Here is a 14884-nt window from a genome sequence, read left to right on the forward strand (position 1 = left end):
ACTGTTGTATGTTCAGTGCTGCAGCTTGCTCATCCTTATGTGTGTAAGAGCCCGTGAGGCCGTTGTGGTGTCTGCAGCCTGGTCCTGAGCTAAGGAGATGGAGCTGAGCCGAAGGTGGTCAATGGTATGAGTAAAGCTGTGTGTGTGTGTGTGTGTGTGTGTGTGTAATTTGAGAGACACACACACACACACACACACAAAGTTTTTTCATTTGATGTCTGTGACAAGAGAACAGTAGCCTCCAAGAGGCTCCATTCCAGTATTCTTGGAGAATCTCATGGACAGAGGAGCCTGGCAGACGATGGTCCCTGGGGTTGCAAGAGTCAGATGTGACTGAAGCGACTGAGCACATGTGCACATGTGAGAGTGAAGGTGATGTTGAAGACTTGGTGGGGTCCCCGATGGTTTGGGTTGACTTATGAGTCCTCTTTGTTGTTGGGGAGAAGGGATGTGGAGAACAGTGGGCAGAAAGAAGACAAGGCTGAGCTTGTGATGGAATGAATTTCAGAGAGCAAAAGGGTAATCTTCAAAAGAAATAATTTATTTGTTTGCGGCTACTATAACTAGATAACATTGCAGCTCCTGCCCTCACAGTGACCATCTGTTTAAGGGAACAGACTTCCGTACTTCCTTTAAGTTGTCTCTGCTACATACACACACACGTGTGCGCACAAACACACTTTTAAGTGTAAATGCAGGACTTTAATTTAGGGCAGTGCCATTGAAGTATTTTTTGGGTTCCCCTGGCAGCTCAGTTGGTAAAGAGTCTGCCTGCAATGCAGGAGACCCAGGTTCGATCCCTGGATCAGGAAGATCCCCTGGAGAAGGAAATGGCAGCCCACTCCAGTATTCTTGCCTGGAGAATCCCATGGACAGAGGAGCCTGATGGGCTACAGACCATGGGGTCACAAAAGAGTCGCACACAACTAAGTGACTAACACTATTGGAGTATTTGGGCTTTTTATAGCCTATTTCCAATTTTTAATTTTCTGATTGATGTTTACAGATCTAGCATCAAGGTAAATCTTTAATTGATAACCTTGAGAATTTGGCCCTCTAATGGCTTAGAGGTCAGTTTAGTTTTCCTCCTGGACATCTTCCCTGCCCTTCTTTCTTCAGCTTTTCTGGAAAATATGTGCTCAGTCACTTCAGTCATGTCCAACTCTTTGCGACCCCATGGACTGTAGCCCGCCAGGCTCCTCTGTCCATGGTATTTTCCAGACAAGAATACTGCAGTGGGTAGCCATTCCCTCCTCCAGGGGATCTTCCCAACCCAGGAATAGAACCCGCATGTCCTATATGATTTGCATTGCTGGCAGATTCTTGACTGCTGAGCAACCGGGGAAGCCCGGACAAAGTATAATTATAGCTAAAAGCATCACATAAGAAATATGTTTGCTGATATATTTAAAGGAAGCATTACTAGTGACAACTGGCTGCCACTTTAAGAGCCTGAATTCACAGCAAAGAGCTGAATTAATTCAGTAAGAACTTTTGTCAGATAAGAAATAATATATTTTAATTCTGACAGTTTTTGATGATATATTATTGGTAGAATTGAAAAGGCAGGAAAGTTACTTTTCTCATCTAAATAAGTTTAAAATGAAAAAAATTTCTCTACTGATTTGACTGAATTTATATTTTCAAATTTTTTGCTAAAATAGTTCAAACATGTTAATTTTGTCAAAATGATTATTTCATTTTTGAAAACAATTCACTAAAATATCTAAAATAGTGTATTTTGATTATGGATTGATATTAATATCTTAATTTTAACAAAAAATAACTACCTAGATATTATAAGTGAAGTGTGGTTCTGAATTGCTTGTAGTATATTATCCAACAAGAAGAAATGTTTTTAAAAAACCTAATGTAATATGTGGATATGATCAGTTCCCCCTGTCTCCTGAGGACCTTCTTGTCCTGAATCTAGAACCTAGATTTCTAAATTTTTTGTTTTGGAAAACGTTATTTGACTTTATACAGGGATGTTTGGTGAAGAGCTTGCTTGCCAACACAGGAGATATAACAAATGCAGGTTCGATCCCTGGGTCAGGAAGATCCCCTGGAGAAGGAAATGTCTACCCACTCCAGTATTCTTGCCTGGAGAATCCCATGGACAGAGGAGCCTGGTGGGCTACAGTCCATGGGGTCACAAAATGTTGGACACGACTGAAGCGACTTAGCAAGTATGTAGGATGCAAGAACATTTATTCAAGACCGTGCTTCATTCAAGGGTATTTGTGCTAATGCTCTTCAACAGCAGTTTGGTTTTTACCTTTTCCTAGCGAAACCTTTGCCTTTCATTCCCTTCAGATTGAAATCCTGAATACTAGCCTTTTATTCATGTGAGAGAGGGAGTGAGAAGTGGCAGTTTCCAGCCCACTGGCATTTTCTGCCGGGCCATTCCTGAGAAACAGCAGTGGCTTGCTATGCATAGACCTCCAGGCCTGGCCCAGGCATTAGTGACTGTAATCCGGTCTCAGGAAGATTCTTTGTTGATTAATAACAAACAGGCAGTATTTCTGCATATGACCAGGTCATGACTTCATTTCCACAGGTGCTCTGAAAAGGGAAGTGGGGGCACTGCCGTCCTGCCTGTGGCTGCATGCCCCCATTCCGTCCTGGCAGCTCTGATGGCCCAGGTGACCTGACCTGGGTCTCGTATCCCCATCAGTACAGTGCCTTCGTGTTTAAAAACCAGTGGTTAAGAAGTCAGGTTCCCGGTGTGGTTTAAGGCTGGGAAGTAATCCTATCAGATGGATTTGTCTGTCTGTATTTCCCAAAGAAGTGACTACCCTGCATCCCCAGGGCAAGGGTGGAGCACAGTGGCCGGACCCTGATTAACCTCCCCACCCCACCCCGGACCCCTGCTGTCTAATTCTAGTTAAGCCACCTAAGCAGCTGCAGGAAGCTTAGCCGGCTACTCCCTGGACAAGTGTGTCTGGGGTCAGGGGCGGAGGTGGGAAGAGTTTCAGTCTCTAGGAAGGTGACAGTCTCTCTGATGCACCCTCAGGAAGCAGAAGTCTCTGTGGGACTAATAGAAAAGAGGGTTAGGTATCGATGTCTTTCATGAAACAGGTTGGTTGTTTAAAGCTTTGGATAACTCAAGATAGAACTTTTGTACTTTAGGAAATTAATCAGATGAAAATGAATGTAGAGGGAGATGGAGAGATTGCAGTGAAAATGTGTGCTCAGATCTCCTGAAAAAATCTCTAAATATTATCCTCGAAGCGGGACTCCCTTTTGCTGCAGCGCTTTTGGCCATATTAATAGGCAGTTTAGATACACAGACGACTGCCCCTGCACAGCAATTGTTAGAACTCTGTTCCCTTGCCTCTTGGTTTCAGAACAGATTTTGTTATGTGTGTTTATCTTCCGTGAGTAAACAGCTCTTCATTTCTTTAGCATTTTAGGTTCCAAATTTTCTGTAGGTATCCGGCCCTTGGCTTGTTTCTGCCACTTCTAGCTCTGACAGTCTGTTGTTGAAATTCAGTTTCTACAGACAGCAAACATTTGTTTGTTGGAAAATGTGGGGGTCCCCCCCCCCAAACGCTTGAAAATGTGTTGTGCTTAAAACTCTGATCCCTTTTCTACCTCCCTGGTTTCCTGCAGACCCGCACTCTGAGCCGGTGGACGGATGTGTGTGCGTGAACGCGAATGCGTTGTTCTGGGCCCTGCTGTTTGCAGTGGGTGTTGAAAGCAGGTTCGTTGTTTTCAGTAATAAAAGAAAAAAACCTTTTACAGTATTCCCGTTATGCTGTCCAATCTCCGCAGGTGCTGAAGAGAAAATTTTGGAAGAGTTTAAAGAAACACACAATGCCGACTCTCCAGATTTTCAGCTCCAGGCGATGATCCAGGCTGCTGGCAAGCTAGTGCTGATTGACAAGCTGCTGCCGAAGCTGAAGGCCGGTGGCCATAGGGTGCTCATTTTCTCCCAGATGGTGCGCTGCCTGGACATCCTGGAAGACTACCTCATTCAGAGACGGTGAGGGCCAGGCCCTGGGGGTCGGGGGTGGGGGGGTGTGGGACTGGGCTCCACGCGCTTCATCTCCAAGTGGCCTGTATGATAAAGGGGATGGGTGGGGGCTTGTGTCTTAGCTCTTCTTGAAAGCTGTGGATGGGCACGGCGGTTGTCCTGTATGACGCAAGCTTTTGCAGGCAGTTCTATTTTTCCAGTTCTTTCTCTGGGCTAGAGGAGGACAGCTCTTTCTTGATGTTGAAGCAGCGTCTGACACTTTTGTGACCCCCATGGACTATAGCCCACCAGACTCCTTTGTCCCTGGGATTTCTCCAGCAAGAATACTGGAGTGGGTTGCCATTTCCTTCCCCAGAGGATCTTCCCCGACCCAGGGATGGAACCTAAGTCTCTTGTGTCTCCTGCATTGCGGGCAGATTCTTTACCACTGTGCCATCAGGGAAGCCCTATCCTGTAAATTTATATCCCATGTTGTAGTACGTTTTTAAAAGCACCAGGAAAGGAACACATGTCCTGTGGCCATCTGCCAGGCCTCCTTGTTGACACTGACATCTTCCAGGTACCCGTATGAGAGGATCGACGGCCGGGTCAGAGGCAACCTCCGTCAGGCAGCTATCGACAGGTTTTCCAAGCCTGACTCTGATAGGTTTGTGTTCCTCCTGTGTACGAGGGCAGGAGGCCTAGGCATTAATCTCACTGCTGCTGATACCTGCATCATCTTCGATTCTGACTGGAATCCCCAAAATGATCTCCAGGTAAACATGCAAGAAAACCTTCCTGGTACCCCCCTCCCCCACTTTAGGAAGTCGTTCCGCTACATCAGACCAATAAATTGAAATCCTGCCGTCGCTCAGGCAGTGTCCCATGATTGGGGCAAATGAACCAACCGGTAATCAATTGATGGATAATGTGAAAGTCATTTCTTGGCGTGTTAACCCTCCAGTGTTGAATGGTACCCCTATTTATCAGAACAGATGCTCTTGTAACTGGCAGTGGTGTGTTCTCTTTCTCTGGTGGCCATGCATTTCCTTTTTCTTTCAGGCTCAGGCTAGATGTCACAGAATAGGACAAAGCAAATCTGTGAAGATATACAGGCTGATTACCAGGAATTCTTATGAAAGGGAAATGTTTGACAAGGCCAGCCTGAAGCTGGGTCTGGACAAGGCAGTCCTGCAGTCCATGAGCGGACGGGAGAATGCTCCCAACGGGGTAAGCCGTGCTGTCCTCGCCCTGCTTGCTTCACTCCTGCTCCTTGCTTCGTTTAGCTCCCAGTGAGAAACCATCCGCATCTGGTTATCCTTTGGCCTCAATATTTTAAGCATATTTGGTCACATTTACTTCGTCATAATTGAGGTTTACTGTCTTGGAGAAAAAAGTAAGCGTTTGTTCAGTCTCCAGACATTTCAGTTCTTTGTTACTGTTCAGTAGCTCAGTTGTGTCTGACTCTTTGCAACCCCGTGAACTGCAGCACGCCAGGCTTCCCTGTCCTTCACCATCTCCTGGAGTTTGCAAATCAGTGATGCCATCCAACCATCTCATCCTCTGTCATCCCCTTCTCCTCCTGCCTTCAGTCTTCCCCAGCATCAGGGTCTTTTCCAGTGAGTCAGCTTTTCACATCAGGTGGCCAAAGTATTGGAACTTCAACTTCAGCGTCAGTCTTTCCAATGAATATTCAGGGTTGGTTTCCTTTATCTAAATCACTTTAAATACTTCTCTAACACAGGTACAACAGCTTTCCAAGAAAGAAATAGAGGATCTTCTCCGGAAGGGGGCCTACGGTGCACTCATGGATGAGGAGGACGAGGGCTCCAAGTTCTGCGAAGAAGACATCGATCAGATCCTGCTCCGGCGGACCCACACCATCACCATCGAGTCCGAGGGCAAAGGCTCCACGTTTGCTAAGGTGCGCACCCACCCAGGAGGCAGGTCTTCTGGGGAGGCGGAACAGAGGCTGTGTAATGCGCTCGTGAGAAGCACACATAACAGCTGCTTTATGTCGCATGTTAAGAAATTAGTGATTTAATCCCACTGGGGCCCCCGACGCACAAAACGTGCTTTATGTTCAGCGTGTCTGGCATCAGAGTCACCCTCACCTTTCCCGTCCCTGCTTCTGGGCTCCCCAGCCTCGTCCTCTCTCTGTGTTCTGGCCCCCCTCCCTTCCACTTCTTGAGCCTCTGCTTTGTCATCACCTTCCTCCTTTCCTGGGATCTTGATTCCTGATCAAGCCTTGAGAACAATCATCTCACTTCTATCTTGAAAAAGTCCCCCATCTGCTTTCGTCTCTGGCTGCAACCCCATAACTTCTTTTGTAGCTAAAAACCACACCAGCAACCCACACAGCGTTATTGACCCTGCTGCTCTACTGCCTTACTCTACTCATTTCCTAACTTCCAGCTTCTACCCCTCCGCCACTCCCCGGCTCCCTCCTTGCCCCTTCTGAGGCTTCACCCACCCACCTCCAAGCCTAGTGCCACACTTTCCACTTTCATTTTGAGCAACTTTATGGAAATGTAGTTTACTTACCATAAAAACCACCTATTTTAAGTGTACCATCCAGCACCTTTACCATATATAGAAATGTACAAGTATCCCACCATCTAAGTCTAGAACATTTCCATCACCCTTTAACAGTTCTCCCCCCACCCCCTCCCCATCTAAGTCCCAGCAACCACTCCTCTGCTTTCTGTCTCGCTAGGTTTGCCTACTCTGGACAGTTCATATAAATGGAATCATACAACATGTGGCCTTTTGTGTCTGGCCTCACTCCCTTAGCCTGTTTTGGGGGCTCATCCATGTTGTAGCACATTATCACTAATTTCTTTCCTTTTATTGCTGAACCACATCCCATTCTATGGCTCCACCTTATTTACCACTTGAATATGGACCTGGATTGTTGTTGACCCATTCACTAGCTGGTGCTGAAATTTAGATTGTTTGCAATTTTGGGTTATGACGAATGGTGTTCCGAACGTTTATGTACAAGTTTTTGTGTGGACGTCTGTTTTCATCTCGCGTGCTTATATACCAGGAATGGAATTGCTGGGTCTTGTGTAACTCTGTGTTTAACCCTTTGAGGAACTGCCAGACTCTTCTCTAAAGTGACTGTACCATTTCCCCTTCCCACCAGCAGTGGTTAGGGTTTTAATTTGTCCACATCTTCACCAACACTTTTGGTTGTCTGTCTTTTTTAATGACCACCCTATTACCGAGTATGACATGATAGCCCACTCTGGTTTGATTTGCCTTTCTCTGATACTATTTAACATCTATTTGTGTGCTTGTTGGCCGAGTATTGATACATATAATCTTTGGGGAGATGTCTCTTCAGATATTCTGAACAGCTTTGAACCTTTTTTAGTTTTTGGTTTTTTTTTTTTTAATTGAGTTTTAAGTATTCCAAATATAAGTTTCTCATTATGTAATTTGCAAATATTTCTCATAGTCCTTTCTTCAGTTCAGTTCGGTTCAGTCACTCAGTTGTGTCCAACTGTTTGTGACCCCATGAATCACAGCATGCCAGGCCTCCCTGTCCATCACCAACTCCCGGAGTTCACTCAGACTCACGTCCATCGAGTCAGTGATGCCATCCAGCCATCTCATCCTGTCGTCCCCTTCTCCACCTGCCCCCAATCCCTCCCAGCATCAGAGTCTTTTCCAATGAGTCAACTCTTTGCATGAGGTGGCTAAAGTACTGGAGTTTCAGCTTTAACATCATTCCTTCCAAAGAAATCCCAGGGCTGATCTCCTTCAGAATGGACTGGTTGGATCTCTTTGCAGTCCAAGGGACTGTCAAGAGTCTTCTCCAACACCACAGTTCAAAAGCATCAGTTCTTCGGTGCTCAGCTTTCTTCACAGTCCAGCTCTCACATCCATACATGACCACAGGAAAAACCATAGCCTTGACTAGACGGACCTTTGTTGGCAAAGTAATGCTTAATTTTAAGAAGCCCAGGTTACCCATGTTTTTCTTTTATCATGTGTGCTTCTGATACATCGTTTAACCTATGATTGCAAAGGTTTGCTCGTGTTCGTTCTTCTAAGAGTTTTACAGTTTTCACTCTTAACTTCTATGTCTCCGATCCCTTTTTGAGTGAATTTTTGTGTGTGATGAGACGGAGGTCCAGCTCCCTTCTTTTACATATGGATATCCAGTTATCCCAGCTACTGCACTTGTCCCACCTGCTCCACTTGTTGAAACTACTCCACTTGTCTCAGCTGCTCCACTTCACACAGCTACTCCAGTCTTGAAAGGTTCTCCTTGTCTGGGCTCAGTGACCCAACACCTTCTCCCTCACATCTTTCAGCTTCTTTTCAGGTTCTTTCCTCCGTCCTCACAGATACTTCAGATTCATTCGGTACCAAAACAGGGTCATTATCTCTGCCCCTCCACCTCTGTGCATGCGTGTGTGCACGTGCACACACCCCTGTTTTCTTCACCTGAGTCACACCTCTCAGATGCCAGAATTGAAGCTGGGGTTTTCATGGCTTCCTCCTCCTTCAGCCTTTACATGCCCTCACAGTCTAACCCCTTTAATTTTACCTTTTAAAGACCACCTTCTAGCCTGTCTCCTTTTCTTCATTTCTGCAGATCTTCCCCATTCCCTCCCTAAACCCTGGCTGCAGCTTGTTCTGTTCTGTTCTGCACTCCCCCGACCCCACCCCCTGCTCCAGGACACTGGTGTGGTCCCTCTGACAGGTGACTTTGCGTATGGTCTCATTCCTCTTGAGATTATTTCCATTTTCAAAGAATTTCCTGCTGCCTGAGGATGGAATTTGGACTCTGCTAACAGGACACACAAGGCCCTGCCGGCCCCGCCTTCTGCCTGCCTCACCAGCTTGACCTTGGGCAACACCCCCCTGACCACCCGAAGCCCTGGCTACGTGACACAATCACCTTTCTTCGCCCTTGTGCCTTTGCACATGCTCCATCCTGGACATTTCCACTTGCTTTCTTGTTCTGTGGCCTTTTTTTTAAATTAATTAATTAATTTTTGGCTCTGCTGGGTCTTCATTGCTGTACTTGAGCTTTCTCTAGTTGCAGTGAGCAGGGCTGCTCTCTAGTTGCGGTGCTCAGGCTTCTCATTGTGGTGGCTTCTCTTGTTCGTGGAGCACGGGCTCTAGGCACACAGGCTTCAGCAGTTGTGACTCAGAGTCTCAGCAGTTTCAGCTCCCAGGCTCTAGAGCACAGGCTCGGTAGTTGTGGTGCAGAGGGCTCATTGCCCCCTTGGCATGTGGAATCTCTGTGGACCAGGGATCAAACCAATATCCCCTGCATTGCAAGGTGGATTCTTAACCACTGGACCACCAGGGGAGCCCTGTTCTGTGGTTGGTTTGGGCACTGTGTTCTGGAGGACATATTCTCTCTTCCCAGCAGGAACCTCCACCCCACCTAAGCCTGGCTGGGGCTCCCCTCCGTACGTTGGCTGCACCTGTACACATCTCTGTCACCTGTCATTTATTAGGCTGTGCTGTCATTTTTTATTTCCTGATCTGTCTCAACCCCTGGACAGTGAGCTGCCTAAGGGACAGTCCTTCGTCCCAGTCCCACTGACCATAACACCTGCCACACACACAGTGGAAGGATGACTGTGTGTTCGGGTGAATGAAAGTGAAAGCTGCTTTGCATTTCACTGAGAAAACCATCGCAAAGTAATGAACATTTTTTTCCTTTAGGCCAGCTTTGTTGCATCTGGAAATAGGACAGATATTTCCTTGGATGATCCAAATTTCTGGCAAAAGTGGGCGAAGAAGGCAGAATTGGATATCGATGCCTTAAACGGAAGGGTGAGTGAGCGGTCACATTGACTCCCTGTCTGACCTCTCCCAGGGCTTCCTTTTCAGAAGTTTCACATTATCTGCTGTCTTTCAGAACAACCTGGTTATTGACACTCCAAGAGTGAGGAAGCAAACCAGGCTGTACAGCGCGGTGAAGGAGGACGAGCTGATGGAATTTTCAGACCTGGAGAGTGACTCAGAGGAGAAGCCCTGCACAAAGCCGCGGCGGCCACCAGACAGGTCCCAGGGCTATGCCAGGAGCGAATGCTTCCGAGTTGAGAAGAACCTGCTCGTCTATGGGTGAGTCAAGCTCACGTGAGAAATGGAATTTCATTCAAAAAATGGTTAGAATTCCAAGTGGTATAGAAAAACTCTAATTTATGTTTGGGTTTCTGTGACTGCCCAGGACACAAATGCTTTTGGCACAACCCAGGTGGTTAAAGAACTCAAAGCTGTGCAGATCCTCAGAGATTTGAAGGGGGTATATCCTTTGAGGAATCACGTCAGACTCAGATTCACTTGCTGATCACTAGGAACTCAGAAGGAAGCCTCAGAAGTCTCTTTCTAGGGCTCCTTCACGTAAAATTACCACTCTCTCATCACTTTTGGTACTCTTTCATCATTTTTCTGTTATAAAAATTTGTTAAAGGCAGTGGTCTCATTTGTAAAGCTCTTCCTACCTATCTGAAATGTGGAGGCCATTTCAACCATCTAAATGGGTCGTATTTCTCCTGCTCAATCTCAGGATCCACATTGAATCCATCTCTGAAACTCCATGGCACAGGGCTTCCAAAGGCAGTGTGCTCGGCATAAATCAGAATTCCTAAACAAGCACGCTCTCGTACCTGGTGGGACTGTAAGCAAATACCGCTCAAATGAAAAACCTGCCACGAAAACAGTGTTTCTATAGATCGGATGACTTCTGCTCTGTGATTTTTTTCTTCTAATAGATCATCATTAGTTTCAGAAGAAACACAGACATGCTGCTAACGTGGCCGACAGGGATCTTACCTGGCCCTTGTCGGTCCTGTGGGTCTTCCCATGGGCACTCAGGGCTGCTCTTTCCACCCTGTTTCCACAAGCAGCCCTGCCCCGACTCCGCCAGCCCAGACTTGATCTGCCTACCACCTCCCGCACTTGACCTCCTAGCGGGCATCACCTCAGCTTCCTGTCCCACCTCCCACCCCTAAGGGTCTCCTGCACGTGCTGTCACACTCAGCTCGTCAGGTGATTGCTCTTAATGGTCCCTTCCTGCTGGAGCCCCAGTGAAGGACTCCTTGAGGCCTAGGGCTCCTTCTTTGTCCTCAGGGCAGAGTGTGATGCCAGCAGGCACAGTGCACGCTGGGTCAGTGGTTGCTTACAGTAAAGGCAGATGCACTGTAGCCCGTCCCATGTCCTGGTAGCTGGGTCCCCTCTCTGCATCATCTCCACGCGCCGGCGGTTCACTCCTGGCCGTCTTTACTAGGTGGAGACCCTCCACCTGACCCTTTTGCTACTTCACCTGTTTCCATGATCTAAGCCGTCAAAGTTGAGAATTTTGCTGCTGACTTTAGCGACAGAGCATATTAATTTCTGCCGAAGCTGGAAGGTATGCTTATCTGTCTTTCTGTAGAGCCCTTCCCTCCTCGACTGTGAGCAGGATGGTCATGGCACCCCCACCCCCACCCCAGGCAGACAGGTCCTCTCTCCTTTAAGAGGCAGCTCGGGTGCTGTTTCCTACTTCTAAGTGGGGGAATCAAAGAAGGCATTTCACAGAGGTGGCATGAACAAACATCTTGAATTAGCTGGAGTAGGAGTAAGGGTGGGGTGTGGGACAGGGAGAAGAGAGTTTCTGGCAAGAAGAGCTGTGTGTCCGAAGGCCCAAAGGCTAGGGCCAAGCTTGTGGTTTATGGAACTGGGAGAACAAATCTGGAAGCTGGAGGACCAGGTGGGGCAGAGGCAAAGCCACCGGTGAGGCTGGGCCCCTCGCCTGGGGCTGATTTCTGCCCTGAGCACCTGCAGTTTGGGGAAGGTGTGCTCACATGGCACCTGCCTGTGGGCTGCATATGGGGCCTGTCCACGGCCCTTTCTCTCCCTGTTTCACAGGAGGACACGTAAGTGCTTATATTTGGGACTTGGTTTCAGAGGGAGATCTTTTGTGGCTTTCCATTAATTATTGAGGTGTGCTTATAATTTCCTTTTAACACATTACAGAGCATCTTACCAAAATGAAAATCACATATAACTTTTTTCTTCAAGTTGATGGATGATGCTTCTAATGAATGATGCTTCTAATAACTTCCTGTGTGGTTGGTCGTTAATCTTCCTCACTCCGGGCCGAGGGTCCGATGTGAGCCAGCAGACCACCTCATGTCTGGGTATCGGGAGACGCTCAGCTGCTTCTGTGGCCACACCCTCAGCCACCAGCTTCCTGATGTGGGGGTGGTCACACCTGCCACTTGTCACCTTCCATCTCAGATGACGGGTCAGCATCAGAACATGGAAACCACGCCCTCGAGGAGGGGAAGCAGAGGGCTTTCAGATCCCTGCTGGAAACGCGGTGTCAGCTCCCACCCTGCGGCTGTGTGTGTGTGTGTGTGTGTGTGTGTGTGTTTAGCTACTGCACCTGGATTGCTTTTCCACTGCCTGATGTTGCTGTCACTAGTTTTGACCCAGGCCCTCCTAAGGCTGCCACCTGCCTCTGAAACCAGAGCCCCAGGTCTCAGGTCGGAGGCACCGTCCACATGTGGACATTTGCTTTGCAGCTGGGGGAGGTGGACGGACATCCTCTCCCATGGTCGCTACAAGCGCCCACTCAGCGAGCAGGACGTGGAGACCATCTGCAGGACCATCCTTGTGTACTGCCTCAACCACTACCGGGGGGACGAGAACATCAAGAGCTTCATCTGGGATCTCATCACACCCACGGCTGATGGCCAGACGCGGGCCCTGGTCAACCATTCCGGTGGGTCTGCACCTCCCTCTCGGGGTCCTGGGAGCCTCCGGGGAGCTCGGAGGCACCCCAGACCCTGCGTGTCCCTGACTCCTGACCCTGACACGGTCACTGGGGTCGTGGACAGTGTCTATTGTTATTATCATCATGACTACTCTGGTTCTAGGTTTGTCAGCCCCGGTGCCCAGGGGGAGGAAGGGCAAGAAGGTGAAAGCCCAGAGCTCACACCCAGTGGTGCAGGATGCCGACTGGCTGGCTGGCTGCAACCCGGACGCCTTGTTCCAGGAGGACAGTTACAAGAAGCACCTGAAGCACCATTGCAACAAGTACGTCAGGGAGGGCGGGTGCGGGGAGCGGGCAGCCCTTCTGGTTCTTAACTGTACGTGTACTCAAGTATGCGTATACACCAGATATCCATCAGTAAGACTAGTGCACTCTTGTGGCGCAGCTTTACTGTTTTTTTTCTTGAAACATGATGTCAGGTCAGGTGGAAGCCTGACTTTAGAGGGCTGATTTTTGGGGGGGAGGGGGGCAGTAGTAACGATGCATAAACACAGTTTTACTACTTTAACTATTGGTAAGTATACAGTTCATTGGCAGTAATTGTATTCAGATTGCTGTGTGCCCATCACCACTGTCTAGAACCCAAACCTTTTCATGGACCTTAGTATAACTTCTGTTCCTATTAAATGATTTCTCACCCTTCCTGCCCTCGGCACTTGACAACACCGTCCCACCATCTGTCTCTAAGAATTGGCTTATTCTAGGTATCTTGTTATAGTATTTGCCTTGTTGTAGCTGGTTTATTTTACTGAACATAATGTTTTCAAGGTTCATCCATGTTGTAGCTTCTACAGAAGCTCGTTCCCTTTTATGGCTGTGTAATACTCCATTGTGTGTATAGACCACATTTTATTCATCCATGCATCGATGGGCACTTGGGTTAATGGATGTCTTTGGCTGTTGTGAATGATGGTGCTGTGGACATGTGGATAACTGAGTTTTAGCCAACGTGTTTAGAGAATTGTGGTTAGCTTTATATAATCCTGCCTTCAACTGACTGCTTCCCATGAAGGGGCTGAGGAGTTTAGATGATATTTTTTGCTTTGTGATGCCATGAACAGAGGCACCTGGTGGACTACAGTCCGTAGGTTCGTGAAGAGTCGGACATGACTGAAGTGACTTAGCACATGTGCACCTGTGCACACACACACGCACGACTCCTCGGTTGTTGGGTCCATTTTTTCTTACCTGCGAGGTTTAGAATCCTATTCCTCACCTTTATTTCTAGAACCTGATTATACGTAGCTGAAGGGAACTGGACCTGAATTAATTCCATTGCTCGGAGCTCTGTGAGCTGCTGAGCACCTCCACCTGTGGGTGCTTCCCCTCCTCTGAGCGTGTGTTTTCAGTATCTGGGGTTCAGCAGCACAGCCAGTGCACATCTGTACCCTTCCTGATTGGGGCCACCTGGGGCAAGCTTCTCATCCTCTCAGACTCGCTTTCCTTACTTGTCAAATAGAGCTTCAATAAATGTCTGTCTCTATATCGCAGCAACAAAAGTCTGAGTACCTATTACTGGCAGCACGCCAAGCGCTTCCTATGGATTTTCTGTTTGAATTGTCTAAGACGAGTCATCTTGCTCTTTTATCCCCCTTTACCAGACAAGGAAACCAAGTCTCGGATACTCAGGGTCCCTCAGCTAGTCGAGGGACACCGCCCTTGCTCTCGACCACCCCCCACCCTCCCACCCCCGCCCATGTCTGAAGCCTATCTTCCCTCAGAGTTGTCTAAAGCCTCAGTGAAATAATTTCCCAGAGAACACCTGCTTCTCCTGGGTTGTCCTGACTCATGGTTTTCATCCCTTTTTAAATGTAATGGTACTTTCAGGGACCATCTTTGATCACGATTCTTAAATTTTGACTGACAAAAATTTTCCTTTCTGAGTCTTCAAAACCATTACCTCAAACCATCTTAGCACCTCAGAAACCACTGTTACTGTCATAGCATAGTGGTCCTCCTTCAAGTCCCGCCCCACTCATAGCTATTAGAAAACTTCTATTTCTTTGTAGTTTCTGTGAAGTTGGGGTCCATAACCTTAGGAGTTCTGGATTCAGACAAACCGTAACCGAAGGGGTTTAGTGTGGGGGCAGGCTTCTGTTCCCAGGCCTCACTGAGACAGCAGTTTTTAATTTCCC

General features: G+C 47.8%; 1 protein-coding gene across 3 annotated transcripts in view; it reads left to right on the forward strand.

Annotated features, from left to right (window-relative positions):
• Positions 1-14884, forward strand: part of CHD7 (chromodomain helicase DNA binding protein 7) — a 128330-nt gene that overhangs the window by 92904 nt on the left and 20542 nt on the right. For all 3 annotated transcript variants that reach the window (XM_027561043.1, XM_027561045.1, XM_027561042.1), the window contains exons 15-22: positions 3778-3988; positions 4539-4734; positions 5021-5188; positions 5703-5882; positions 9653-9763; positions 9849-10054; positions 12499-12698; positions 12853-13012. In XM_027561043.1, the coding sequence (XP_027416844.1) occupies positions 3778-3988; positions 4539-4734; positions 5021-5188; positions 5703-5882; positions 9653-9763; positions 9849-10054; positions 12499-12698; positions 12853-13012 (1432 nt within the window). The remainder of the gene's footprint in view (positions 1-3777; positions 3989-4538; positions 4735-5020; positions 5189-5702; positions 5883-9652; positions 9764-9848; positions 10055-12498; positions 12699-12852; positions 13013-14884) is intronic.

Source organism: Bos indicus x Bos taurus, chromosome 14, assembly GCF_003369695.1.
Source record: "Bos indicus x Bos taurus breed Angus x Brahman F1 hybrid chromosome 14, Bos_hybrid_MaternalHap_v2.0, whole genome shotgun sequence".
Taxonomy (NCBI): domain Eukaryota; kingdom Metazoa; phylum Chordata; class Mammalia; order Artiodactyla; family Bovidae; genus Bos; species Bos indicus x Bos taurus.